The 27,775-nt window shown below is 48.1% G+C and overlaps 1 protein-coding gene across 1 annotated transcript in view; it reads left to right on the forward strand.

Annotated features, from left to right (window-relative positions):
- Positions 1-9,621, forward strand: part of LOC144155319 (protein big brother-like) — a 56,184-nt gene extending 46,563 nt beyond the window's left edge. Inside the window, exon 6 of the mRNA XM_077686669.1 lies at positions 7,155-9,621. Within this exon, the coding sequence (XP_077542795.1) occupies positions 7,155-7,211 (57 nt within the window). The 3' untranslated portion in view covers positions 7,212-9,621. The remainder of the gene's footprint in view (positions 1-7,154) is intronic.
- The last annotated feature ends 18,154 nt before the right edge of the window (positions 9,622-27,775 follow it).

Genomic DNA, 27,775 nt, shown 5'->3' on the forward strand with positions numbered 1-27,775 from the left:
ACGACGCCTCCGCATCTGGCGCGACGCGCGCGCACCTGAGCGCGTGGCGCCCGTCGTCTCCATTACAAAGGGCCGCCAACGCGCAAACACGCACAAAGGAAAGGGGTTGCGCACAGTTCGTCCCTTTCATCTCTCGCCCATGGCGGCCGCTCGGAAATTTTTCGCCTAATTCTGCGTTGGTCGCCGTGTTGTGTGCACGCGTTCATTCTAGCACGCGCATCTCTCCCGGCCGCGTTTTATTTTTTTTTTATCCGCCCAACTTTCACGGTGCGGCTACGCGCGCTTTGAAGGCAGCTGCGTGGCGGGCTTGGCGCTGGCGACGGTGGCTCCCCTTGCGATCAAAATAGATGCTTCGACGGCTCCCAATGTGCGTCTCCGCCGATTGCGAGCTGGCAAGACCGAAGTCGGGCGGCCGTCAAAGAGAAAGCAGAGGTAAAAACAAAACAAAAAAAGACGCAGCAGTCGTAGTCGGATGCCCCCGCATTGGTGCTCGTCATTTCTGTCCCCTTTTCGCCCGTTTTTCCGGGGAAAAAAGAAAGAACGCCCGCAATTCCCATTCTGAAAAATCAACTGGGGAAGTCTGCACTGGAGCGGAGAGATTTGACGCTCGTGCAGCGGAACAACATTGCCCGTCGTGCGCGGCAACTAACAACGACAAAAGCACGCGGCCTGAAAGGCTTTGCTCTCGCGCGTCCAGCGTGGAACACCGGGAGAAGGACGACGGGGAGCGACACAAAAAGGGGCCCGCTGATGCACGAGCGTTCAAAACACGCCATTCGCGGTCAATATTGGCCCAGCAGGCGAAGCCTTCTTTCTCAACAACGAGATATCTCCCGTTCGCCATTACACGGGAGATGCTTCAGATCAGTACTCACTTTTACGTCTTTCGCATCCGTCCCTCGAGACACGGCATCAAGACTTTTTTTTTGTTTCCCTAAATCGGCGGGCCATAGGCACGGCGTCGGAAATATCAAGTCAGTGAATATATAACAGAACACCTTTTCAAGCTTCGATTCACACATGTAACCACATAACGTTTGTGGTTGGCGCACAATTGTGCGAGAATATAATTAGAGCACTGGATGCGTGAACTAAGGTGCGTTAAGAACTATCGCTATCTTCCTGAATCAAAGAAACGCTTAACACACCCGCCCCCCTTCCCCCTCCCAAAATATTGCCGGTAAGCGCTACGACGCACTTTAAGCCGCCATGGGTGTTGGCTTAAATATGGTTGTCCGATTAATGGCGGTGCACGACACTTATGTAGACCGCAGCGAGTGCACCACTGCGTCTCCTTGAACGAAAGATTTGAAGAGATTGTTTTCCCGAAACAGCTGCTTTTTTGTTGGCCACGCTGGGTGATGTAGCAATCGCAGAGCTTAGGGGTTAACGTTGTCGGTATACTCCTACCGATAATGCCGCAAAATCACAGCGGCTGGCAACGCCGATAAGTGGGTGGTGACAGCTTTTGACATAACGGGAACTCGTTGTTTAGCTTTTGTGTTCCGTAACATCGTTGAATACAAAACTTGGGGTGCGGGCCAGACCCGAAAGGTGTCGTCGCAAACAGAGACACGAGTTTTCAAGGCAACCGTGTCGCCCCTTACACGTGGGCGTCAAGGATCGAGTATGTATATGCAAACGAGCCCGCATTTGCTGGCAACCCTTCCACGGGGCCAGCACAAAGCGCTCGCGTTAATCCGGTACCCTAGGCTGGCCCCCAACCGCGCATCTGCCTTCTGTCTTGGCGCACCAGTAATCCCCAGCCGCTCAACCCTTCCTCGCGCTCCCGAGCGGCCAGATGGATCGCCCTAAGACGTCCCCGGGATTAGCGCCCACGGCTCCGAAGCCGCCGCCTACCGCTGCGGGCCTCACGCTGGGTGCGCCACGGGCGCACCGCGGGACACCCAACGCGCGTGGCCGTGTTCACGGGAACGACTTCTGCAGCTCCGCTCGTCACCGGAGGAGGAGCACCGGGAGAACAGAGGGTAGCTAGCGGATCACACGACTTTCGGGGGTCAAAGGGAGGAGGACTATCTTTATTTTCCTTGGACCGCCTCTGGCCAAATAGCTCCCAAGTTTTCGTGAACCTCCCAGCAATTACCCAAAATTCGTCGCGAATTTTTATACAGCAAAGCTTTGTTTTGTTATGCCGCGGCTTTGTTATGCCACGGAAAACCCAGTTTAGGCAACCGGTGCACAGAAAGGTTGCCGACAAACAATTTTTGGGTGACCATGTTTGAGATGGGTTAGACCGCGCCTTGGTCAACGCACATCTTGTGGCACGTGCCTGCAGTGAATATGGCGAGCAAAAAAAAAAAAAAGAAAGAAAGCTGACATTCCACTGCATCGACCAACCGAAAAACAAAGACCCAACGGTGTGGTCGCGATCATTGTGCGCATTGATGGAGGGAACGCGCGACTGTTTCTGAACAATGAATAATACATGATGAACGCTTCATGGGCTTTATTTCAATGTATGTGGCTCTTCTTTTTAAAGCAAAAAATAACCACCGGATGTCCTGCACCTGCATGGACACTATTTCTAACAAAAATTTCTGGACTCCTCAATGAATGCTGAGCTATGGTTGGCTTCTTGCTTCCGTCCTCCATGACCTTGTTTTATAAAGAGCTGGAGGTGATCGCTGCAAACGGTCACTAAGGTAATTTTGTGACTGTTTGGGAATAGTAACTTAAAATATAACTTTTGTTGTTGAAAACAGTTGCTAAGCCACATAGCAACGCTTTTTTTTTTTGGTAGTAGTAAGTAGGAATAGTAACTTTGTCACTTACAGGCCTTCGGGCCGTTGCTAAGGGATGAGCCATCGAATAGTTAACCGACGCCCTGGTGCACACTGGCCGCTCGCGAAGCAGAGTCTCACAGTTTTTTTCATTTGCCACGCGCGCATCTAGGACCAGAAGCGCATGCTACAGGCCAGAAATGGTATCGAAGAAAAAGCAGCGAAATGCAGCCTAGCGAAGCCGCACCAGCGAAGTCCCCGAGTCCGTGCACAGTCGCCGCATCAATTCCGCACGAGCCGCAGTGAAAAAAGCGGGGAGCGTAGGGGGTGACTGACAATGCGCTCGCCGAATTTCCATTAACCACAGGGAAATGCGCCAGGCAACGTAGCTCGATCATCTCGCGTACGGAGCCAGATTTGAAACGGGAGCGCGATTATGTAGGTTAAGAGGCTTCCTCCTCCATAGAGCGCGCGGACGTTTCCAGCGCATATGAGGGTAGAATTTTGGGGCACAAAGAACGAACGATCGACGCTCATTGTGCCCGTCGCTACGCGGAGATGGTCTTCATTGAGAAAGTTCGAGACCGAACTGCGCCCCGCCAACCGATTCGGGAAACATCTGCAGACTCGCAGAAAAGAACTAATTGACGAAACGTCGTAGATTTCCTTCGTAAAGCACTTTGACAATTTCCGTTGCAATTATGGCGGTTATATCGCCAACTTCACGGTACAAGGGCTCTATGAATTGCACTAAGTGCACTTACAAGCACCTACTGTATAGGTCTTGCTGCAATAGATATAAGCGTAACGGCGAGAGGGAAAAAAGTATTTAAGCCATTCACGTATATCCGGTGGTAACAGATTCCTTAAATATAAACATGCAAATAAATTGAAATGTACTGATCGCAGAGTCATCGCAACTCCTGTGCACCGATATGCCGCTTCGATTTATTAAGCCGTGTCGCAGGGGGCAAAAGCCACGCTTGTCTTTTCCGAATGCCTCCGTGTGGCGAAGATGCGCGTAGCAGGAGAAACAGCGGTGCCACTCGAATGAGGAAGAAGCCCCGGCAGCGCCGAGCAGAGAGCAGCGGCAGTCCTTGAGCCGCGCAGGCCACTGCAAAGTGCACGGCAAACAGCAGGCCCATCGATCGGAGCGCGCGTCGCGACCAGTGTGTACACAGCGGCCGGCCAGGCTCGAACGGCCCCGGATGAGTGGCGGCGGCGGCGGCGGCCCCGAGCGCGACCCGGGCTCGTGCGCACCTGGCGGTAGCTGGGCGAGAGGGGCACGGGGCCTTCTTCGCATATGTTTCATGGCGCGTCTACAAAAGCCGGATTACCGCATTAGCGTCCATTATACGGGGGATAATCCTCGGCGGCGCACAAGCCGTCGGGGGCGCTGCTGCGCGGGAGTGGGGCGTTTATTTTATGGCGCGTATAAATATTTTCCCGCGCTGAATGAGTGTCCTGACAGCCGGCGTTTTTCCGTGGCGAGGATTAGAAGTGATATTGGCGCGCTGACTTGTGATTTTGCGCATGAGAGCACGCGCTGAAAGGTGCAGTCGCGGCCCAGAGGTGATGAGAGGATAAGCGGCGACAACTATTGCCTTTTGGCGCAATGCTCGGACGGGACCCCGCGAAAAAAAGGAAAGGAGAGAGAAAAAAAGAAGAAGAAAGCTGCGAGGTTTTAAGGTTCTAGCGCAATCCCCGAAAAAACAATGCTCCGAAGATTGCTGAAAGGCGAGACATAAGAACTTTTCAAATTTCAGTATTGTGAAAAGATATCCTCGCTCTTAAGAAATGCCTACTAAGCCGAACGTGGGTGCCTCTGTCTACATTCTAAGAAGTCCCTGTAGGTCGTCTTCCCCACAGTGATCCAGAATGGCCAATTGAAGTGGCCAAATGTGCGAATTAGGCGAATGACGAAGCCCAAGATAAGGTTTCACTAAAAAAAAAAAGCAATGCATGTGCGCAGGGACAACAAAGTCTTGAATGGCGTTTTGCATTGCGCAATGCACCTGCACAGATGCCCCTTGTCAATTAAATTGAATGCTAGGCCACGTCATCCGCCGGATTTGCACACTAGGCCACTTCGATTGGCCATTCTGAAGCAATGTGGGGGTGTGAAACCTTCTCCACCCGCAGGGCGGAGAAGGTTTCACACGCCAAGTCGCTTAGCTTGGCTTGGGAATGAAGCCTTCCCCTTTCTCTCGCACTCTGGCCCCCAGAGTGAAACCAATAAAAGAATACGGAGCAACAAATAAACAAACACGCACGTTTTTTGTAATTACAAGTACGAGAGAGAGAGAGAGAGAGAGAGAGAGAGAGAGAGAGAGAGAGAGAGAGAGAGAGAGAGAGAGAGAGAGAGAGAGCTTTCCTGCTTCAGCGATGCAGAAAGTATTGTTACCGTGAGCATTTCGGGCATAGCCTCGCGCAGAGACGCATAGCGCGAATTGTACGTGAGACCTTCGAAGCAGCTCCCCTGTTGCTCCCACAGTCACATCTCTGCGTGGTCCAGCAGTGGACAGTGGTCAAAAGCGAACGCCTCGGCGGCTGTTCGCGCTCGACCGAACGAGCCGCCCACGCGACAAAGCGATCGCCGCTCCTCACGTCGGATGCGCTCGGATCAACTTGCAATAGCTGAAGGCACGCCGTGGTGATAGCGACACTCGGCCACGAAGGGGGGGGGGGGGGGGGGGGGTGTAAACGCACGGCCGGCGTGCGAACCGCGCCCGGCGAGTGCGCGTCGCGAACAAAACTGCGCGGGAACCAAAGCTCGGCAGCCGCTCCGAGAGCACTCTTGAGTGAAACACGAGGGGAAAATGGTGAAGTCGCGCCAAATTCAGCCCCGAAAAATAACCGAGAAAAGAAAAGAAAAAAAAAATTCGCACGAGAAGGAGCGCAGCGCCAACGTAACGCGGGATTTCGGGAACAAGGAATGAAAGAGCACTCTTGCTCGCTTCTCATCTGTGAGGCACGTGCGGGCACGAACGGTAACCGGCTGGCCGCCCGCGCCCTGTGCGCGCCGTCGAAAATAAACTGGCAAACATGGGTGGACAGCATGCGACGTTCGTGAATGTTTGCAGTCTCGCTCCGCGGGGCGTATCGTCGCTGCAACGTAATTTGCAGAGTTTGGGAGGCAAATTAGTTGATGGCGAGGCAGTATAAAGACCACTTTTTTCGAATTACTCTTCTTGGTGTGAACTCCTAAATTATATAGTCGAATGCAGGACACTATCAAGGACCGTGTTCCGACCTTTAAATCTTATGCAGAGTATGTTCGAGATAGAACTAAGAGAAGGGCATCGCATGCAGTGTAAGTGACGGGTGGATTGTTAGATGAATAAAACGGACCGAAGCAACCGCTCAGGCCGAAATGGAAGCACGATAAAGGAGCATTCAGGAAGAAGGAATGAATTGGCGCAACTAAGGATAGCTATAATGCCGAATATCACTTTAATTGGTCATCGGCTTGCCATGGGAAATTATCGGTTGATGATGACGAAAAGGATGATGGTGACAATGATGGTGGAGTTCTGCAAGCTTATGTGGACATCAGATCTAACCCTCCATTACACTCTGTCCTTATCCCTACGTATTTGTGATTTGGGTTACAATAGATATTTCCGAGAGACATGTTCCGTGTCCGCTCAAGGTGAAGCTCATCCACGCCGCTCGAATCTTCCTTGAACCCGGCTCCCGCACGTTTACACGCACCCGTGTTCCCATAGAGGTCCCCCCGGCAGCAACAACACCGTGGGTCGGTTCCACGCTGTCTTGGACGGTAACAGGATCGGAGCTTCAACTGAAAAGGGGCCGCCGAGAAAGAGCCAGGGTTAAGCACGTTTGTTCCGGGTATGTCTCCTGGTGGCGCAGCAGGTCAGCCAAAAGAAAAAAAAAATGAAATGTTCTCAACGGGACCGTCTTTGTCACTTGGCTTTCCGGGCAAAGGGAGCGTGAAACCGAACGAAAACATCTGCCGGCCACACCACATGCGTATTCAGGGCGGTGGGCGCTGTCGTAGCCAGTATTTTTCCTTCGTACACCAAACCGCGCTAGACATTTCGAAGCTTCGTGTTTGTCGGCGATGTCACATAAAGTGTAAGGACGTCACTGCTACAAATGTTATTTCGATTTTCCGGTTCCTGGCCCCTTTGTTTTATTACTGCCTTGCTTTAATACCTCTGCGTAATCGCTCACCTCATTACTGTTTTTTTTGTTGTTGTTGTGACCTAATATGTTCAATATGCCGGGCGCGGACTAAAAGAGGATTCTTTTATTCTCTTTTACGACAGCCTCGGTGTTGTTCTTAGCAGCTAAGACAAAGGACTGTTCCAAGTGGTAATGACTCGTCCTGTTGACGGTTATCTCCAGATATAATCCTTGACCCCAACCTTTGTTTTGTCCTCTGTGCAGGCGAGAAGGAAACACCAGGAACTGAGCCCCGATCGCGGAGGATCTGCCAGCAATTGAGCCCATGAAATGACAACGCAATGAAGCATCCGCACCCCCCTCATCGGGCATCATCCAGCTTCGTGGCTTTGGACGAACGCGTAGTTTGTCCAACATGCGTCGTCCCGGACACGGCTGCTGCAATATAGGTTTCCACGGCACGCGATTCTGATGTACAAGACACCATCACTTGCTGCTGCTTCATCTTGCTGCGTCTGTTCACCCTGAGTGCTCGCTTCGATTCTTGGACAAATATTTCAATCGCGAAGCAAAAAAAAAATGATATAGTAAATCGTGATAATTTTTTTGATCAGCAGTACCAGCAAATTCAAAAGCAAGCCATTGTGTGGTCTTCACATGGTACGCGCAGTCAGCACAAAAACACGAACGTGAGAATATCAACTCTAAATGCGCACACATTTTTGGACTTGGTTAAAAAAATCAATTATGACGTGGCTCATACATAGGATGGAGTACTGTCGTTACGCTCTATAACGTGCTCTCGAACAATTCCACTGCTTCAGCATTGCGGGTTATTAAGACAATCGTGTGTTCGTCTCGATATTTTCCTGTTCAGGCTTCATTCGTTGCTGACTGTGTAGGTCTCTTGCTCGCAGTGAAACACTCACGCCATGAAGAGTGCCGCTAAAGTGCGGGGGACCACAATGAAACACCTCAGCACGTTCTCTAGCTAATGTCTCACTAACGTCATTCAAAAAGCAGATACAAAAACCCCATCGTTACCCATCGCGCTTGCCAATCCTTTATGACGGACGTCCTTCAATGGATAGAGCGTGTGTGCGCGCTCCGCAGTCACAGTGTGCAACGTGCTGTGGCCGCGTGTATTACCGCTTGGCTTTCTGTTGCCGCTTCGCCAGCGTGTTCACACGCATCCGTGTCGAATGAGGGGCCTTATTTGTGAAAAGCAGCAGCGAGGCCCACGCTCGGCGCTCAACTCGGACGAGCCTACTGCGCATGCGCGGCATTGTGCCCCGCGAAGGCTAGAGTTCCTGTATATTGCTGCCCTAGGGGAGCTATATACAGGAACTCTAGCGAAGGCTGGCCCCAAGCGCGCCCAGTGCAGGCCACCGTGGCACGCGTGGCAGCCAGGCCTGAACATTGCCAGCGGGAGAGCCTCGGCTTCGCTGCTCGCAGTTATTATATGCATGTACCATAGTGTATTTATATTCTAGAGAGTTCGCTTTCCTTTCGGGAGGTGTAGTTCTGGGTACGTGTGTTGGGGCGCATCATCGGGTTCACCTCCCTTCTTAAGAATTCAGATAACTGGGCAAGCGACCCCGTCAACCCGTCTCCTGGCTTGCTTGCTTCGTATACGCTTTTCAAACTGAAACCAGAACCCACATTCAGTGGTTCGTACCCAAACTGTCTCCACATCTGCGTCAAGTGCGTTGAGGAGATACCGCTTGCGAGGTTACCGTTTGCTTATTGGGGATGTGGGCACAAAAAAGACAGTTAATAATGAACAAAAAAAGACCAAAACATTTAAGGACATCTGTGCATACATGTGTAAGCGGAAATCTCCTGGTTGCCACTGTTTTCTGTAGATATTGTGAATACGTCGCTTTGCTCGGCTGTGTCACCGCCTTGCTTCCTGTATTCCACCCAGTTTTTCAAACGATGCTTCAAGGCGGCAAGCTACATGCTCGTCTCCTTAAACCTTACGCTTTTCTCTTCTTTTTTTATTGATTCATGCATGTACAATGTTATGCGGAAGTTCGTACGCTCGTCCGAGCCGAATGAAATGTTTGTCGCGGATTGCGAATTTTGTTCTCCCTCTATCTTTCTCGCTTTCTTTTATTTTCTGAAATCTTTCTGCTGTTTTGTTTCTTATGGAATCGCAGCATTAACGTCATTGTTGTCAATACTGCTTTATGAGGCGTGTATGGAAGACAGAATCGACGAATATGTCGTTGTTTCTGCATTCTGGCTGCATGTCCCGCCTGCAGAAATACGCGCTTGTTAAGCTAAAGTTAGCTAAAGGAAACGGCTCTATGAGGGAATTTTTTCATATTAAGGAATGCAACTGTAACATTTTGTATTCGCCGATGAGATCGTTTTAGAAATATGCTGTTACCGTGGTGTGTGCTCACCGGGAAGTTTTGATGTGGCGACAAACGGAACAATCTGTGATCTAGTGTGAGTGAGCCAAATTTCCTTGGACGATGTTATATATTTTCTTGTCGCCCCTTTCCCAGCTCTGACCCCCCAAATGTGTTCTCATTTCCATATTTTTGAGTGCAGCGCACAGTGTTGTTTGTGTATTCATACTCCCTTCGTGCGCTTTTATCACTGTGGTGGCAGAAGCAATTCTCTTTTGTCAATGGAACAACCAAGGACTGAGTCTAGTCGGGGTACTATGTGTAATGCTATAGCTGTATATGCGAAGGATTGTATAAATACGTATATATAAACAAAACTCTTTGTCGTGTGCTTTCTTTGTAACAGAGTTGCATATAGCGGCACATACCAACAAGGTTACCACAAAGGCCAGTTTGGTAGAAACGGCTGCGTTAATGCCCTTCCCGTATCCCTTGGGCGAAGAAGCCAATATAAAATATACTATTTTATTCCTTGGTTATTCAGAGCCATCGCAATGGGATCCAAATACAGTAGACCCTCGGTAAACAAAACTTCAAGGAACCGAAAAAATTAGTTTCGTTTAAAAGGAGTTCCGTTTACTGAGATAGATATGTGAAAGTGCAAATTTATGTGCGTACACACTCTTAATACCATTTCATGGAACTCCACCATTTCTTAGCACCATTTCATGGAACTCTAAGCACTAGAAGGTGAATGTAGCTGATAATTTTTTAGAAAGCAAGACAACTACAGGAGGTTTCACAAAGTTATTTACAAGAGATTCACAAAGTTACAAGAGATTCAGAAAGTTGATTTGGCAACAAAGAGTCGCTGTTCACTACAGCATGCATCGATTAATTTTGTTTGAGTCCTTCAAACTTCATCTTCACGGATGCTAGTGGCCTCAACTTCGCGAGTGCTTAGGAGCCATGGAATTTAAAGACGGCAACGCGGTAATGAAGCGCGAATAGCACCACGATTGCACGAACGAGGCGGCAGGAACTGAGACCTGTAACCCAGGCGTCTTGAATCGAGACCGAACGACTGGAACAAGAACTGCGATGTTGCATTCGTTGCGCTAACACGGCTGACCACTAACGAGACGAGGCTTACGAGGCCAACGAGGCTAAAAAAAACAGGAAAAAAAAAAACGAAACAGCCGGAACCGTAAAAAGCTGATTCTCATGCCAATGGGTTTCACAAGAAGTTACATTTCCGGTTCCGTTTACACGGGGACGTGGAAATTTTAGTTCCGATTACCGAGTTTACCGAATACAAAACCAGCGAACTTACAGGCTACTGTTCCGTTTAAGCGATTTCTGTTTATCCAGATTCCACTGTAGAATTTAAAATTGATGAGACATCTCAGCGTTAACGGAGAACTGATAAGAGGAATCTGGAGCTTCTGTTCTCACGCGCGCCAAACAAAACGGTAAGTAATAGCAGTAATTAAATCGTATGAATTATTTAAACAATATACATATTGCTTGTTAGAAATCACAACTCAGGTAAAGATCAGGTAAGGTAGAGTGAAGTGTTTACAACAACTAGGCGGGAGGCCTTTCTGACCGCAGAACCGCAAACCAGTAGGATGGCTTGTGATTTTCTGGCGCCTTGTCATGTTTTTGTTCCACGGCCATCCGGCTACACACGAGAGATTTCAACAGGCATTATTGAACGAGTCTTGTGTAGCCTTTCTGGATATGCATGGGGCCTGGATCACAACTTAAGAAATGACCAAAGAGGGCGTTCTGCACATCAATTAACGTAAAAGTAATCTTTCTTTTAGAAACATGCGTAAAGGCATCTGTTCGGGGCCAGGCGGGCACTAACAAGCGCGCCATACATATTCGGTAGAAACATGCGCCACACATGCGGCAAGGGTAACGGTCACTGTTTGCCAACCGCATGAGTATAGATGCGCTGCGTGCGGCCCATGCTTAGAACAACTTCTGGGTGCAGAATACTCGCGCTCGAGGCTTCGGCCATGCGCTAAGGGGCCTGGTAAGCGTAGCCTAATAAACGGCAGTGAAAAAGTGAGGGTAGCGAAAGGTTGCCGCTGGCAGTAAGCCGCTGACCTTACTCCGTGGATCATGTGGTAGCGGAAAGTCTGAAATCACCGGAACATATGACTCGGTCGGTGCTCTCACGTTTTCGCGGCTCGCTCAATGTATGCTTTTGTCGCAAGTGCTCACAAAGTTTTCCAATTCGTGGATACACCCTGAACAAACACTTCTATGGGCGGTCGCTTTTGTTTCGTACGCCTTTATGCACCGGCCGCTATCTCCCGTGAACTAAGGAAAAGCGCTTGTGACGATAGGCGTGCAGGCACAAACCATGTGGTCAAACCTCGTACCACTTTCCATATACCACACTCTTAATAAAAAAGGTCGTAAAAAGGCAGTAACGGCCGTATTTACTAACTCCTTACGAACCTTACTACCCCGCGGTTTTGTACCTAGGCTCTGGCACTAACAACGGCATGGTTAGTAAATTAACTGAGTGTAGGAAGTGGTAGCACTAGATTAAGGTCGTGCTTATGACTAGGTTGTGCATGGCCAGTTAGTAAACGCATGTAGCTCAGAAAAGTGCTATCGCTGGGACTTTACTAGTGGGGGTAGTGGTGCTTACTGCCTGCTTCGGTTAGTAATTTTGACAAGTGCTACATTTACTACCTCCAGTTACTAAGTACCTAGTGTATACTGGGACAAGTAACTTGTTAGTATTCCATTAGTGAATGCTCCGACCTTTTTTTTAAGAGTGCAGCGATAAATTACTCCTCACCCCGTTTAAAGCGCGCTTTTACCGATAACTTTTCACTTGCGTATACCTGGGGGCACAGGTAGCGGCCCCTAAAAACGTCGACAAGTTTTCAGGCCTATAGAGGCAACGAATCTCCCCCAAAAATTTTCGAGATTTTTTTCTATCTTTGGGTGGCTGACTCAAAGTGTTGTAGCTGGCGTATTCGTTGGTGTCCTTGGTCTCATTTGACTATGAATAATTTCGAGCCCATTCCGAAGCATTAAGCAGCAGGTGCTCATAGGACCTTTTGAGTCCCGTATGCCTTGGAATGAACTCGTTTTCCTGCACTCGAAAGACCTCCGTTCCCTCAACAGCGGGTCCGATGCGTCCGACAACGGATAAGGTATGGCGGAAGACGGTGCTACGAAACTGGTCCTGTCGAAAGCGATCTAAACGGACATGCTACACATTCTTTGGGACCGCGTGGCGCTAGATCAGGGCTTTTGCGCTTGTTTAATACGATGTAAAGGGACACTAAAACTAACTGGTCAAAGTCTTGTTCGAACGTGCATATTGCAGGTGCGCTTACTGTTTTGTCACTGTTTCGTGCAATTCTAGAGCTTTATTTTACTTTCACAGCTGTAAAAAAAAAAGCGGATGCCTGATGAGAATACCGCGATGGCGTCGCACTGAATGACCTGCAATGTTGTTTGACGGTAACTCAGGCCTGAAAACTCCATAAGTTGCCTATACTGTAGTCGATGCCAACTTTGGGCTCGTTGAACCAAAGTTTCGACGAAATAAAAAGGGCGACAATCCGTGAAAACGTTGGCCAGCGAACTTGTGAGCGTTTCGTCAAAGCTGACGTCAGAGATTGGATAAGGTATCCGCAGCAGCGGCTAAGTGGTTAAAGGCACATTCCCACTGGCGATTTGTCTCGTCGCGCGACGGCGCGAGTCGCGCGATGAGGCCTTGAGGTGGTGTTCGCACTTGCGATGAGCGATGATGCGACTGCGTTCAGCGCAGCTGAACGCAGCGCAGCCTACTCCGCGGCCATGATTGGCTTACCGGTTTTGCGGGGCCGTCGCGCGACGAGGGAATTCGGACCTAGAGCGATCTGCTCCGCCGTCGCAAAACTCCGAAAAGCGACGGCCGGCTCGTCGCTTTGCGACGTCGCTTTTCGTCGCGCGACGAGGCGCATCGCCAGTGGGAATGTGCCTTAAGGCGGCACCAGCGCGAAACGCCGCCGTCATAACAGCGTGCGGCAAGACAGCACGCGGCGACAAAACCACAGATGGCAAAATGGCTCAACGACGAAGCAGCTAAACGTCGAAACTGCGCTCACGGGGGGACGCCTAAAGACGCGATTACCCGTCGTAATAACAAGTCTACAAACATTTTAATGCTGTGTCTAGCGTACGTCCAACGGCATTGTAAGAATTCCATTAAAGTGCCTTACTACTGAGTTTTCTTGCGTAACTCCGCGTGTAGCGAGCACTCCATTGCGCTGCCTAATGTAATCTAGCTATGCAACAAAACCAACAATTTAAATTTTCCGAAAAGGAATACTTAACTTAGGAACCAAAAAATGCTCAAAATAACAAAAACAAATAAGAGCACCGTCACAATTATGCCCCTTTTTTGTTTATTGCACGAAATAATACCCCCAAAAGCTTTAAAATCACATGGTATCCACAGTGACGGTACGTTCACTAGCTGATGCACACATACACATGCTTCAAGAAAATGAATCCAGTTCGACAGCCGAAACTGAGCCCGACAGACTGTATTCACAAGAGCTCATTGCTCGCAGAAAATTCACTGATGGGTTGCGAGCCTCCAACGCATTGCAGTTGGCGGTCAATCATACGACACTTCCGCAGACTGAACAACCCGATGGGCACAAAAGGATCAGACTGCACGGAGCGGTGTTTGGCCAAAGGCAAGAATCTAACACTATAGGGCAAGATGTCAAGTTTTTTTTTTTTTCTTTTTTTTTTTGGGGGGGGGGGATATAACTGTGTCGCATGGGACACACTCTGTATCGTGACAAAGATTGGACAGTAAGACAGCAGCTCAAGCCGTTGTCGTTACGGGGCCATTAAGGCATACTTTCTTAACGGGGCAAAATCCCTTTCTTTTATAGACCTTCGCTCGGGGTATTGGAAAATCGCAGTGAATGAAAAGAATCGCGAAATAAATTGGCGCAGCTTGCACTAGCGGTGAAAGGCTGGAGAAACAGCAGAGCTGGCGGCCCCTCTCCCTTCGTCGAATACCCAGCTGTTGCATCATCATCATCAGCAGCAGCCCACTAGGTCGGCTGAGGACGAAGGACTTTCCCATCGACCTCCAACCGCTCCTGCCCCGCGCCTCTCGAGTCCATTATTTGCCTCCGAAGTTCCTTATTTCGTCCCTCCATTAAGTAATTGGCCTTCCTCTTTTTCTAGACCAGTCTCTCAGTGTCCACTCTGTCACCCTGGTAGTCCACCGATTGTCATTTCGCCTAAATTACGTGGCCAGCCCAAGTCCATTTCTTGTCTTATTCGAACTATGATATATTCTACTCTAGTTTGTTCTCTAATCCAGGAAGCTCTGTTCCCGTATCTGAGTATTACTCCGATCATTATTCGTTCCATAGCTCGTTGAGTCGACCTAAGTTTGCTTTCAAGTTGTTTTGTAAGGTGCCAAGTTTCCGCTCCATGTGCCGTCACCTCACATTTATTTCTGAACCTGCCGCTAAAGTTCTCTATGATTGGGAGGCCCGGATCGCTTCGTCCTCAGCTTTCTCATCTCTCCCAAAGCGTACCGCGTTAGCACGCGCTAGAAGAACCCGCGGCCACGTCCAAAGCCAACGCCCGCGCTACGAACCCAAAGAAAATGCTGTGCGCCAAGAATGCGGACGCCGCGGCTCCAGAAGGGGACAGCGTTGAAACCACCAGAGCCGAGAGCGCAATAATGGACTTCGAGGTTCAGCCAAACAAGCGCCGTCATGAAGATGGCCCAGAGGCTGGGGAGGAACCCAACCAGCGAAAGCCAGAGGCGCCGTGGCAGGCCGGACGGGGGAAAAAGAATCATCGAGCAGCAGCCAAGCCAGGAGGGTTGTCACCTGGAAAAGGCGGCACTAAGATTACGTGAACACGTGTAGGCCAACGCACATCATACGGCGTGAGATTAAGGTAAGCGCCATGCGCTCGGTCTGGTTCCTCTAAATGTTGTCCTTACATAAGCCAGTTCGATTAGCTACCCTCAATGTACGAGGACTCTCAGCTAAGAGGAGGCAAAATCAACTGTACCGCATTGTAACGGAGAAAGACCTTGACATTATCGCCATTCAGGAAACGAAAGTCGAAAGTGAGGACCAGACCGACGTTATGGTGTGGCCTTTTAACTAGCCACGCTGTTGGACTGTCGGCAGGCTGTGTTCTTCTGATACGCAAGTCGTTAGAGGTGGTGATAGAAAACGTAACAGCATGCCAAAATAGGCGCTTTGTATTTTGTGATTTCGCATTATCATCAGCGCAGTGGCGAGTGATTTGTGTATGCACCAACTAGAGTGCAAGAAAGGCGCGATTTTTTTGAAGAAATAGGAAAATACTGCAGCACTGAACGATATACAGTGTTATTGGGTGACTTTAATTGTGTTTGCTCAGAATGGGACAAAACCAGCAATACGCCTTATCGTGACGTAAGCACTGTATTATTGTGCGAAATTGTGAAGGATTTCGGTCTGGAAGACGTGGGAGATTGTTTTGGCAGCGGAAGAGATGTCCAGTTTACACATTTCCAAGGGGCTACCCACGCTCGCTTGGATAAGGCATACATTTCAGCCGAATTGCTGCCATCGTGTTGTGACTATAGCGTATCCCCTGTTTCGTTCTCCGACCACTGCTTAGTTTGCTTTTACCTTGGTAGTAAAAAGGAAAACACCAATACACTTACATAAGATTTATGGAAATTAAATGACAAACTCTTAGAAGATGATATTTTTATGGAACGAGTAAGAAACTCTTTGGAAAAAATAGAAAATTGCAGCAGTGAAAAATACGGCGTTCAATGGGAACACTTCAAACAAGAAATAAAAATGGGGGCAATCGAAAGGGCAAGTGCCATTAAAAAGGAGAAACAAAAACAAGAAAGCCTGTTGCGCACTATGTTGCAGACGATGGTTGCTGAAGAAAGCCGAGCACCGGGGGCGTTTAAAGAAGAGATACGGGCCACAAAAGCTAAACTTGAGCAGATAGATGCGGAGCGGTATCACGCAGCGCTTGTCAGAGCGAGAGCGGAAAAAATTATAGCGGGTGAAATGCCCACCAAGAGAGCGCTGGGGACGGAAAAAAGATACGCTCGCCGTAACGAAATAACGGAGATTGAATATAATGGCACAATTAGCAGTGAAAAAGTAGATATTGAACGTGCTTTTTTTGAACACTATAGGACCTTGTTTTCTCGAAGTCCCATTGAACTGGCAAAGTTTGAAAGTGAATTTGTGTCACTTCTGCCAGAAATTGATGATGAAGCAAAGTCACTTATGGAATCCCCTATCACCGTCGAGGAAGTTAAGGAAGCTATTGACAACTTAAACCTGGGAAGGTCACCAGGCCCAGATGGCCTGAGTGCTGCTTTTTACAAGGCTTTTAAACATGACATATCCCCAGTGTTAACTGCTGTGTTTGAAGGAGCTTATATGTTAGAAACGCTTCCACCATAGTTTTCGGCTTCCCACACGATTTTAATTCCCAAAACAGAAGATATGGTCAAACTCCATCAAGTCACACCGTACCGGCCCATAAGCTTAACAAACGTTGATTATAAAATACTAATGAAAATATTGGCTAGAAGGTTGCAGACTGTAATTAGCATCTTAGTGGGGCCGCATCAAACATGTGGTATTAAAGGCAGGTCAATTTTTACGAACATACACAAGGCACGGAGTCTGCTTGAGATTTGCGACGTGACGCAATCAGGCGTCGCAATGCTACAGGCAGGGCCGGATTAACGGGGGGGCTACGGGGGCTGCAGCCCCGAGCCCCCAGCTGTCAGGGGCCTCGATCGATCATATGAAAAAAAAAATATCTTGAGTGTGCTCGCTGCCTGCATTGAAAGCTGAATGTACGAGCTTCAACCCTACACACTAAACTTTTTTACACCCTTTTGGGCCGAAAAGGGTGTAAAAATCTTGTCCCATGGCTAACACCCTTAAAAGGAGTTTTGGCAAAAAAAGGGTGTATGGATGAAAAAAGGGTGATGAGCTCAACACCTTTAAAAAAGGGTGTTGAGGATGCTCAACACCCTAAAAAAAGGGTGTGGAGTCTCACACCCTTTTTTTGAGGTGATGGCATGCGCAGAGGCAGTGTCAAACGGCGGAGCGCGCAGCATTCAACACAAACAGCCAATACGTACAAGTCACAGTTGGAACACGGGATGCGAGCGGCACAGGGAGTGCATACTTACTTAGCAATACATGTGCTGTTCTTGCTTTTATACCCAGCAGAGGAAAGCCCCCAGATGGAGTCGGTGGGCTTGTCGCAAAAAACTGATATTTTAGCGCTAATTTTGGAAGTATGGATTTTACTACGAGAATAATCAAATCAACACGCGGATTTGCAAAAACTTTTTAATTACGCGGTAGTTTTTCTGATCCGTAACTTAAAGAATTTTATTAAATATCATACAAATCTTCCCTGCCACCTCAACACCCTTCAAAAAGGGTGTTCATTATTTCAACACCCTTTTTTCCAGAAGGGTGTAAAGCTACAAATTAGGGTGTTCGAAACTAAGAAACAGGGCGTAAAGAAAAAAAGGGTGTGAGAAAAGACCGCCACCGAAGAAAAAAGGTGGAGAGACCTCCAATTTTGGAGGCATTTTGTACCTGTTTACACGGGTGGACTGAACATTCTCTACAAGCGGGCGGGGGGGGGGGTTGTGCCTCACGATGTTTACAGCAATATGAATTGGCATAATTTATTACCAGTGAAGCTCTTTAAGCTTCAGGAGGTAGTTTCGGCAACATTAGCAAAAACATACAAAGAAAAAACTGGGGCGCCTGTAAAGGGTGCACCACCGCAGATAGGGTATTATGACAGTGAAGTCGGCTTTCGAGCTTGTTAGAGTGTGAGCACAAGGAGCGTATGCGTATCCGCACCTCTTACTGTACCATTTCAAAGGTACTAGTCTTTTTTGGATTCTAAAAGGTAAAAAAATTCGGGCAGCTTGCAATAGTGGTGCAAGACTGGAGAAACAGCAACGCTGGGGGCCGACCTACCTTGTTTCCCTCTTGGATCTCCTGGAAATGGGGAGGGGGGGGGGAGGCGGCCACACTGGAACAGCCTTGTAAAATCTGGTTATATTTGGCCTCATCCCTGAGCGGTCATCCTGGCTTAGCAAGAACATTGTAAACCTTAGCAAACATAACCAAACCTAGCAACACCGGAAGAAACTAGGTCGACCCCCAGCTCCGCTGTTCTTTTTTTGCAACTGAACACCTATTTCACACCGTTTCAACAACCTACAGAAAGCCAAGCGTGTTGCAGTTCGTAAACATCCTTTTCGCCACACGACTACAGTCTTCTTAATTTTGAAGGTTCAAATTGGTGTTTCACGTGCCAAAGCTAAACTTGGGGCATGAGGTGCACCCAATAAGGAAACGAGCGATCATTGCATAAGAGCAATTATTTTTTTTGTTGCGTTTGGAAATTTCTTGCGAGTAGAGGAGTATATGAGGGGATGTCTTCTTCTTTACAGTGCTATTATGCATCCGAACATGGCCTTATTCAATGAACAGCTGAACACCTTTTCCACACCCTTTAAACACCCTAAGAAAAACCAAGGGTGTTGAAGTTGATCAACACCTTTATTTTCAAACAAAAAGGGCGTAGAGCTAGAAAAAGGGTGTTGAGACTCAAGAAAAAGGGTGTAAAGGCCTCCCAACACCTTTTTTCCACCTATGCTACGCCCTTTTTGGCTAAAAGGGTGTAAAAAAGTTTAGTGTGTACCTTCCCACCGAAGCTGACTAACTCTTGACAGGTGGGGAGGAGTGAGGGGCCCCTCACGTTATTGTTGACAACCTTCGATTCCATTTCAATTTAATGTAGTTATTCCTACTCCTCTTCCTTGTTTTCCCGAGGTTTATGAGAAGACGTCTTGGACAAAAATCGTGGGTACAAGCTTGACCGGGACTAAGAAGCCATTAAAAAGGCCCCGAGCTCTGCTCCAGTCTTTTTCGGCACAGGTCGTTTCGGTACAAGGACATCTATAGTACGCGGACGTTTCGACGCGCGCACGTTTCGGTATAAAAAAGGGTCAGGCATGCGAATGATGAAATAATGTCCGAAGGACAGTGTAAATTGTTTAAGCCTGAGGGACGTTATATGTAATTATTGACAACTCAAGCACTGCCCTACGGGCTCATACACAGTTTTTGCCAGAAATTTCAATGTATAGCGCTTGACAAGGAAGTTCATTGCGATGACGACCCGTTCAAAAATGCTGTAGTGGATTAGTTGAATCACACCAACGTCATTGATATCGATTAGATATTTCTCGCTGAATGGTCAGCGTATATATGGTTATTTAAATGTTCAAAGGTTGTGTAGGCCACTCGCGGGGTCGTTCGGCTTCAGCCCGCGCCTCTGTGCTGTAGCCTCTGCAGGCTGTCTGAGCAACAATCCGCGCGACTCCAGTCGTAGCATAAGTCTCTAGGCCCCACTCCGTGTGGACGCAGACACCGCCGGGCCAGCCCGACCCTAGCGGCTCCCTTCGAGCTGGGGAATCAGCAGGCCTAGGTGGTGTGAAGAGCTCAGGCGTGGACGCCAAACAAAGCAACAACAACGCCTGTTTCCTTTCGGGATGACGAAAGCTGTGTCCACTTAAAAATGCATCGTGCATGCAGCCCCTCCAATGCCGTCTTGAAAACGCACCTCCGCCGCGACTCGGGGACGAGGTGCTTTTCTTTTTGGAATGAGCCGGCGGACGGCGCGGACCAAAGGGCGGCCCGCACATCTGGTCCCGCTTGAGCGCGGCGGCAGGAGGAGAGGAACCCCCGAAGGAGCGCGGTAAAACAGTGGATGCGGCAAACCTGTTGAGGACTCGTCGTAGACCCCGAATCAAGACGAGAAGCTTCAGCGTGTTTCCACTGGCAGTTACGACCGAAGAACGACCCGACCGATCGACAACGAACTACTGACTGCTGGAACTGTTGCGCGGCACCGACGGGAGCAGCAGCACGGGAGTGAGCAGATACATTCTATCCCTATTAAACTGTTGTCTGATGCCATCTCTCGTGCTCACCTGTCGCCCTCCAACCCAAAGGGGACCCGTTAATGTGTAACGGCTTGCCGACTGACCATCACAGCTGCGCAACAGCAGTTCATCGCCGCTGAAAATTCGACGGCCATGCGCAAATCCACGCACGAAGCGAACCACTCCCCAGCCCAAAAAGCGATATTTTTCTGCTTATCGTCTTTGTGCCAATCGTGCTGCGATAGGAAGGTTGCGTTGCGCGACACGTCTGAGCGCACCCCCCCCCCCCCCTACCAACCAACGCAAATGTTGCCCCCAACCTCCTTCAAAGGCGGCGCGTGCTCTAAGCGCCGCGTGCTTTCGCGTCTGCGCGGGTAACCTATACAGGACTTTGGCCGGTAAGCCGTGGCGGCTAACTGTTTGGCAGATGTCTGTGAGTGGCAGCTGCCTACGCGGACTTTGAGCCCTCCCGTATATGCAGGTGGAGAACTTTACAATAGAACTAAAACCTTACAGGCTTAATAAAATATGCTTCTTGTAAGAAGATGCTCTTCTGTACCATGGCGTGTGAGGCCGACACGGCGCTTCGATTAAATGTGAATCGGTGATGCACCGGCAATCAAACCATACTAACTTTTACGTCTTATAAAATCGGTTCTATAATACTAGACGTCAAGCCAAGAAATTAGTTTCCGGAAAGCGTAAAATTATGTATAATTTAGCACTGATCAGAGAGCATAACATGGGCTTCGAAAATTTTCGCATATTAAAGCGGAATAATAATAATAATAATAATAATAATAATAATAATAATAATAATAATAATAATAATAATAATAATAATAATAATAATAATAATAATAATAATAATAATAATAATAATAATAATCAATCAATCAATCAATCAATCAATCATTTATTTGCGTGCCCAGGAACAGCCGGGGGGGCCTTTGTGCTGGCGCACGGAAACAGAAACACACGAAACATAATGTACACATCTCTCAGATACAAAATAAAATACGAAAAAAAAACGAAAGAATAGCTTATGTTGAAGTTACGGAATGAAAGTCATTTAAGTGCATGAACTCAAGGATAAAAGACAAATGCAGAATAAGAAAAGTTGGCAGTTACGCCAATACAAACTCACAGACATGTTTGCGAAACAGAGTAGGACAATCATTAAATATATCAAGGTAATCCGAGTACCGATTGTACGTGCATTGCAGTCGGCACACAGGGCACAAGACACGCAGACAATTGGAGTTGCAAAAGGTATCATGTTTCCTGGTCCACTTTTGCGGCACATAAAGACGAACATGTTGTAGCAGCTCACCACAAGACACTATGCCGTGCATAATTTTAAAGAGGAAGAGAATATCAGCCTTGTTCCGCCTGGAAGTTAAGCATGATAGTGTCAATGAAGAGGGCGATCCAGGGTTATAATTACTACTATCGCCAAAGCAATAATAATAATAATAATAATAACAATAATAATAATAATAATAATAATAATCATTAGGGCCCCAAGGACACAGCAGCCCCGGGCCCCAAAGTTTCCTAATCCGGCACTGGCTACAGGTAGACCTAGAAAATGCGTTTGATCGTGTGCCCCACGATGGACTTATGGCGGTTTTGGAACATAGTAACATCGGGTCAGTCATTCTAGAGGGTATGCGCATGGCGTATAGCAACTGTACAACTAGACTTATTGTTAACAAAGTGGTTGGAAGGCGTATAGAAGTGCAGAGGTCCGTGAGGCAGGGGTGTCCTCTTTCCCCCCTCCACTTTTGCATATACATAGAATCATTGTGTTTAAGCATAATAAAAAAACGACACTGTCAAGGGATTTCAACTTCATGCAGCTGAAGTTAAAGTTTTAGCATATGCGGACGATATCGCTATCTTCTGCGCAGATCAACAGAGCATTGCTAGGGTCATTAATACAGTTAAATGGTTTTGTTATGTTAGTGGATGGGCTGTAAACTGGGACAAGTGCATGGGCATCTGGCACGGAGAGTGGAGTTCAACACCGGTGGTATTTCAAAATGTAAAGTGGGTGACGACACCGGTGAAGTACCTTGGTGTTCCCCTAGAGTATTATTCCGACAGTGACCCTTACTGGAGGAGACAAGCCGTAGAGCTTAAAGAAAAGGCAGAGAAGTGGAAGGGCGCGAATATATCTATTTTCACTCGCAGAATGATTTGCAACATTTTTATGGCGAGAAAACTTTGGTATGTGTTACAGGTACTCCACTGTTCACGGGCAAACGTCCAAAAGTTACATCATGTTTTCGCAGTTTTTGTTTGGGGTTCAACCTGGGAGAGGATGAGTCGCACAAATCTCTTTCGACGTGTACGGGAAGGAGGGTTAGGTTTAACGAATCTCTTTTTACGTCAGTTGGCAAACCGCTTTCTGTTTTGGAGGGATGTAAAGGATCCCTTTTTGCGCACCATTTGCCAAGTGAGATTAGGCAGGGTTTTGCCTGAGTTGTCCGTTACGACATTGTGTATGCCAGGTGGTATCCGTGGCTATCTAAAAGAAGTTGTGGACTCGTTACGTTTTCTATGCGCACGGTTTTCGTTAGAGTATTTGAGCGCAGCCGCTAGTAAGAGACTGTATACCGATCTCTGCGACACTGTTTTTCCCATTCCTATGTACAGAATTGCTCACTCGGCTGGCAGGGGTCGATATGTGTTAAAACGGGTTAAAAGAATGCCAGTTGCAGTGGGATGTAAAACATTTTTCTTTCAACTACACACCGGGACACTCCTTGTGAAAACATGGATGCAAGAAAAGGGCCTTTTTATGCCGTGGGGTGAACAGTGTTGGTTATGCAACAAACCGGGAACCATTGAACATGTTTTCATTGACTGTTGGGACGGGGTCTTCTTTTGGGATGTGCTGCAACGTACGCTGAAAAAAGATCTGTCAATCGATGCCCATGGTATTCGGTATTTGTCCGTTGAACATGATGATGATGGCGTCCCTCTAGATCTAATAATGTTACTAGGTCTGCACAGTATGTGGAGATGCCGAATGGCAGTCCGCCATTCGGACATTGATGCGCGGCCAGTAAATGAGTATTTCTGAGAGGCCATATTCTCTTTTCTTGAAGTTCAAAAGGCACGCCAATGTGTTGCAGACTGGTTGTCACGAGTGGAGAAGTTAACAAAAATGAAAATATTTTAACAGTCAGCACTGTATCCTAGAGTGGAACAGTGATTTTATGTCTTAGTGTAATGGGTTTGTTTTGTTGTTGTGTATTATGTTTGTAATAGCGGTGTTTGTCTGGAAATAAAGAAAAAGAAAGCGCTGATAGCTCAATCGGATGACGCCGGTGTGATAACGCGTGGGGCCCAGGTTCGATTCCGATTACGGGAAGCATTTTTTTTCTTTTCTGATTGCCTGCACATGTTATTGTTCCTTACCTCTGCTAACTCTCCGCTATGACGGGCGGATTTGTGTCGGCCTAAACCGCTCTGCTGTTAAAAACTGCTTTTGTTACTCGCGATGGCCTTTATTAATTCAAGTTCATGCCCTTCGGCCTACGTAACGCGTCTGCGACATTCAAGATCATAATGGATTCGATCCTTCGCAGTTTCGAGTAGACCGTGTGTTTCTGCTGCATAGACGTTCAAGGTCTTTAAAAGATTATGACATATGAGGCTTTCGCCTTAATAAGCGTCAAATGGTCAATCTTCACGGTCCACTTATGCGCCACAGCGTCGGAGGCGCGAGGTCAACGAAGATAAACGACCCCAACTAACGCCGGCGCAATTGTCAAGTGCTGGCACCATCTGCCGGAGCTGATGCGAAACGTCAGAATCGCGCGCACTTTTGCTGCGCCTGCGGTGCAAGGTATTCTCATGACTTCATGGCGTTAGGAGTTTCCCTCGGTATGTCTACAACCAGGGGTGTAGCCAGGGAGGTAATTCGGCGTCAGAACACGCCCAGAAATTTTATAAGTGGCGCATCCACCCTCCTTTCGGCTTTTCCGCGCTCATGCTTCTTACACACTCATCTATAGATCAAATGTAAACACGAGAATAATACCCCGGCTACACTAGGGTCAAATTTCATTTGAACCAAATGCCATTTGACTCAAATGGGGCGCTTCGAATGCCATTCAGAATCCGCCGTCCTACACTACGATTTCGATGGCATTTGAAAGCTTTCACAATTGCTCGCCGTGCTGTAGTGGCGCTATTGTCGCCCCGTTACGTTTTCGTACAATAATACGACGATCACATTTATGAGCAGTCTAAGGCAGCAAAATGATATCAAATTAGAAGACACCAGTTTTGACTCTAATGCGGTGGCTGTTTGCGTAGTTTTATTATTATTTTTTTGCAACTGACCCAGTGGTTTTGAGAGTATGAAAATTAAATATGTTGATTTAATATTTTAAAGTTCCACAAACAGAAATATTTTGTTTGTTTTACGTACGGAAGTACTACATTTTTTATTGCCGATCGAAGACGCTGCGTGCGAGAGTGCTACAAATGACATTTGAAATCCCAAATGTCTCTCTCGGTGCATTTGGCTCGAATGTCATTTGAGCCGAATGGCATTTCAAAACCTAATGTAGTCGCACAGCTTGGCATTTGAGTCAAATGACATTCGGTTCAAATGACATTCGAACGCTAGTGTAACAGGGGTATAAGATAAAAAAAAGGAAATAAGTTAATGTTTAGGCGCAGTCTGTCTTTTTAATTTTTTTTATCGGCGGGGTATAACCCCCCTCCCCTCCCCCCCCCCCCCCCCCCCCCCCCCCCCCCCCCCCCTAAAAAAATAATCTTGCTACGCCCATGGGCAAAGGGGCTATTTGCCGCCTGGCACGAGTGTAGCTTTTAGCTACTGTCCGGATATTTCGCTTCGTCCCATGCCGACGCTGGTCTAAATTACAGCCCCTTAAAGCCCACAGCGCCACTTCTTCTGAAACAAAAAAAAAAAAAGCGTCGAGGGTTTACTATTACACAGGGATTACTTTTACAGGAAAAGATTTAAGTTGTGCAATAAATGAGGAAATAAATAGGTACTTTCGTTTATTTAGTGAATGCAAAGAAACGCAACAAGAGAGGTTTGTAGCTTTCTTTCCAAAAACGTGAAATTTGGAGGACAATTTTTCATTTTCTTAGGTCCGCGGCTTGTTCCCGCAAACCCACGAGTCAGACAGACACTTCAGGGGAGCCAATCTGAATGGTTCTCCGACCACTTCTGTGCGTTTGCCGGGCACAGTCGTTCTTATTTTCCCTACATGTTCCGCATGGCATTGTCCTCGTATCTGAGACAGACCGCTAATAGTAAAAACCGTGCACCAAGTTTTCCTAAACAAGCAATAACCCAGGCATCGTTTTTATTGTTGTAATAAAATTGTCGCCCTTCTTGCAAACTTATCTTGGTCATACTCCAACGCATGTGCGTTTAAGTAGCCATAACGTATATCCAAATACCGTTTACAACATTTTGTTCTCCTTCTCGATTACGTCGTTATAACCAAGGTTCACAACATATCCTTGTCATTAATTACCCATTTCTACACGTCCACTTTGTTCTCATTGTTCTATTGTACACTCATTGACTATTGTTAATGATTCGCCTTGTTCTGAAATGTTTTTGTACGTATCATAACGGCTTAACCCCCCCCCCCCCCCCCTGCCACTTCGTACGCACACATGCACACACATGCAATACTTTTATAACACTCTCACTGCACATGGCGTTGCGCTACTGAGCTCGACGCCCTCCCTTCGATTCCCGCCTTTTGCAGCCGTTTTTCTGACTGGGGATACAAGCAGAACTCCCGTGTGTCTAGAGTTAGCGCGTGTTAAAGATCCCCAGAGGGTCTAAATTAAAATTAGTTCATTGCCCTCCACTGCGGCGTGCTTCATAGTCCAAATGCAGCATCGGTGCACAACAGCCCAATGTGAACTTTAATTTCGTAGCATTTAACGTTATTTAAGTTCGTTGTATGAATGAAAATGGAAAGCAAAGCGACTCCTCGTAAAAATTGCTGCCCTATAGTTGCAGAATTTCCGTTCCCTACGTCGGATCAAAATATCAGGGCTTGCTTCTAAAACGTTTAGAGTCCGATTTTCTTGCCACCTCACACGTGCTCACGTTCTTTTTCCGAAAGCATAAAGCATGCATTCGTGAAACCCATGTCGAAGAGAAAGAATTAATCTTCTTGTTACGGCAAAATACTGCACCGGAGCTCCTGTTCTGTTAAGAGATCCTTACGTTTAGATTTTTTTTTTCTGTTGTTAAAAAGCTACGTATACATGACATTTTTTCAACGCAAGAGCAACGCTCACAGAAGGCGAGAGGCGGCGAGGGGACGTCCAAGGCCCGCTTTCCAAATTTGCGCGTTTCGGCCCGCATTACAGCTGCCTTGCGTAGCCCACCAAGGTGCAGGCGTGACAGGCAGGTGAAGCGCTGCCCGCATGTCTAAGCCTTAGCACACGTCGATGACTTCCGCGTAAACACAGTGCCCGGCAGGCGCCATTAGCACATTCGAGTCGGCCGGGACACTCCCCTGGAGCTCACGCTGGGGATCCCGCGAGCAGCCCACGCGAGAAGCCGTACATATATATGGTTCGGTGGCCCGACTTCGGCCGCGTGGCGGCGCCCCCGCTCCGAGCAGTGACAGGCCGCCCCGCCCAAGCTAGCGCCAATTGGGCCTTGACGCATGGCCGCACTTTATCGTCTGCGAACATCTCAATCGGGCGCATGCCCTATACACGCTATACAGCCCAAGCAAGACCAAGCTCAGCCGGCACAAACTGAAGGCCGGCGCTTACTGGCACAGCTTCGGGTGCATATTTCACGCACTCGTAACGCGCAGGTGCGCAGAAATCCTACATCTGTCTTCGCGTAATCAAGGCAAAGCATCTCTGCAGGTAACTCCCGGGCTCCGGCTTTCACGCCTTGGCTGATTCCAGCAAAATTCTGCCCTACCGTGTTTTTAAAGGAAACTTACACCACTTTTTCAATCGTTAAGCACGCGCACTTTCGGACACGCACGCGAGAACATTTCGAATAGTGGCGTGTTCACTGGAATCGAAATACGCAGCCGTGAAAGATGGAGGGAGATTCGCGTTCATCGGCTGTGCTCTGAGCCTTATCTTTCGCTGCCGCTGCTGGACATCGCCGGACATAATGAACACTCCCCTTGTCGTCTTGGTGCCTAGCGCAGCTGCCTAGACGCGTAGCCGAGCTGCATCGGCACACTTCCTGCAACACAACCCCAGACCGCAAGAGAACCGACCCGCTGCAGGCAATAAGGAACGCGAAATGAGCCCGAGGACTAGCATGGCTTCAGGCGAATGACGTGCACTACGTCAGTGACCGGGCGATGATAGAGCCAGGGTGTCGAACCGGAACCGGAACCGAACCGAAAACCGGAACCGAACCCGAATTTTCGCCCTGAACCGGAACTGAACCGGAACCGTATTTTTTCCGCCATTTTGGAACTGAACCCGAACCGGAACGAATCGAAGGAACC

Source organism: Haemaphysalis longicornis, unplaced genomic scaffold, assembly GCF_048455015.1.
Source record: "Haemaphysalis longicornis isolate Haplotype H1 unplaced genomic scaffold, Haemaphysalis longicornis Haplotype H1 scaffold_1, whole genome shotgun sequence".
Classification (NCBI taxonomy): Eukaryota; Metazoa; Arthropoda; class Arachnida; order Ixodida; family Ixodidae; genus Haemaphysalis; species Haemaphysalis longicornis.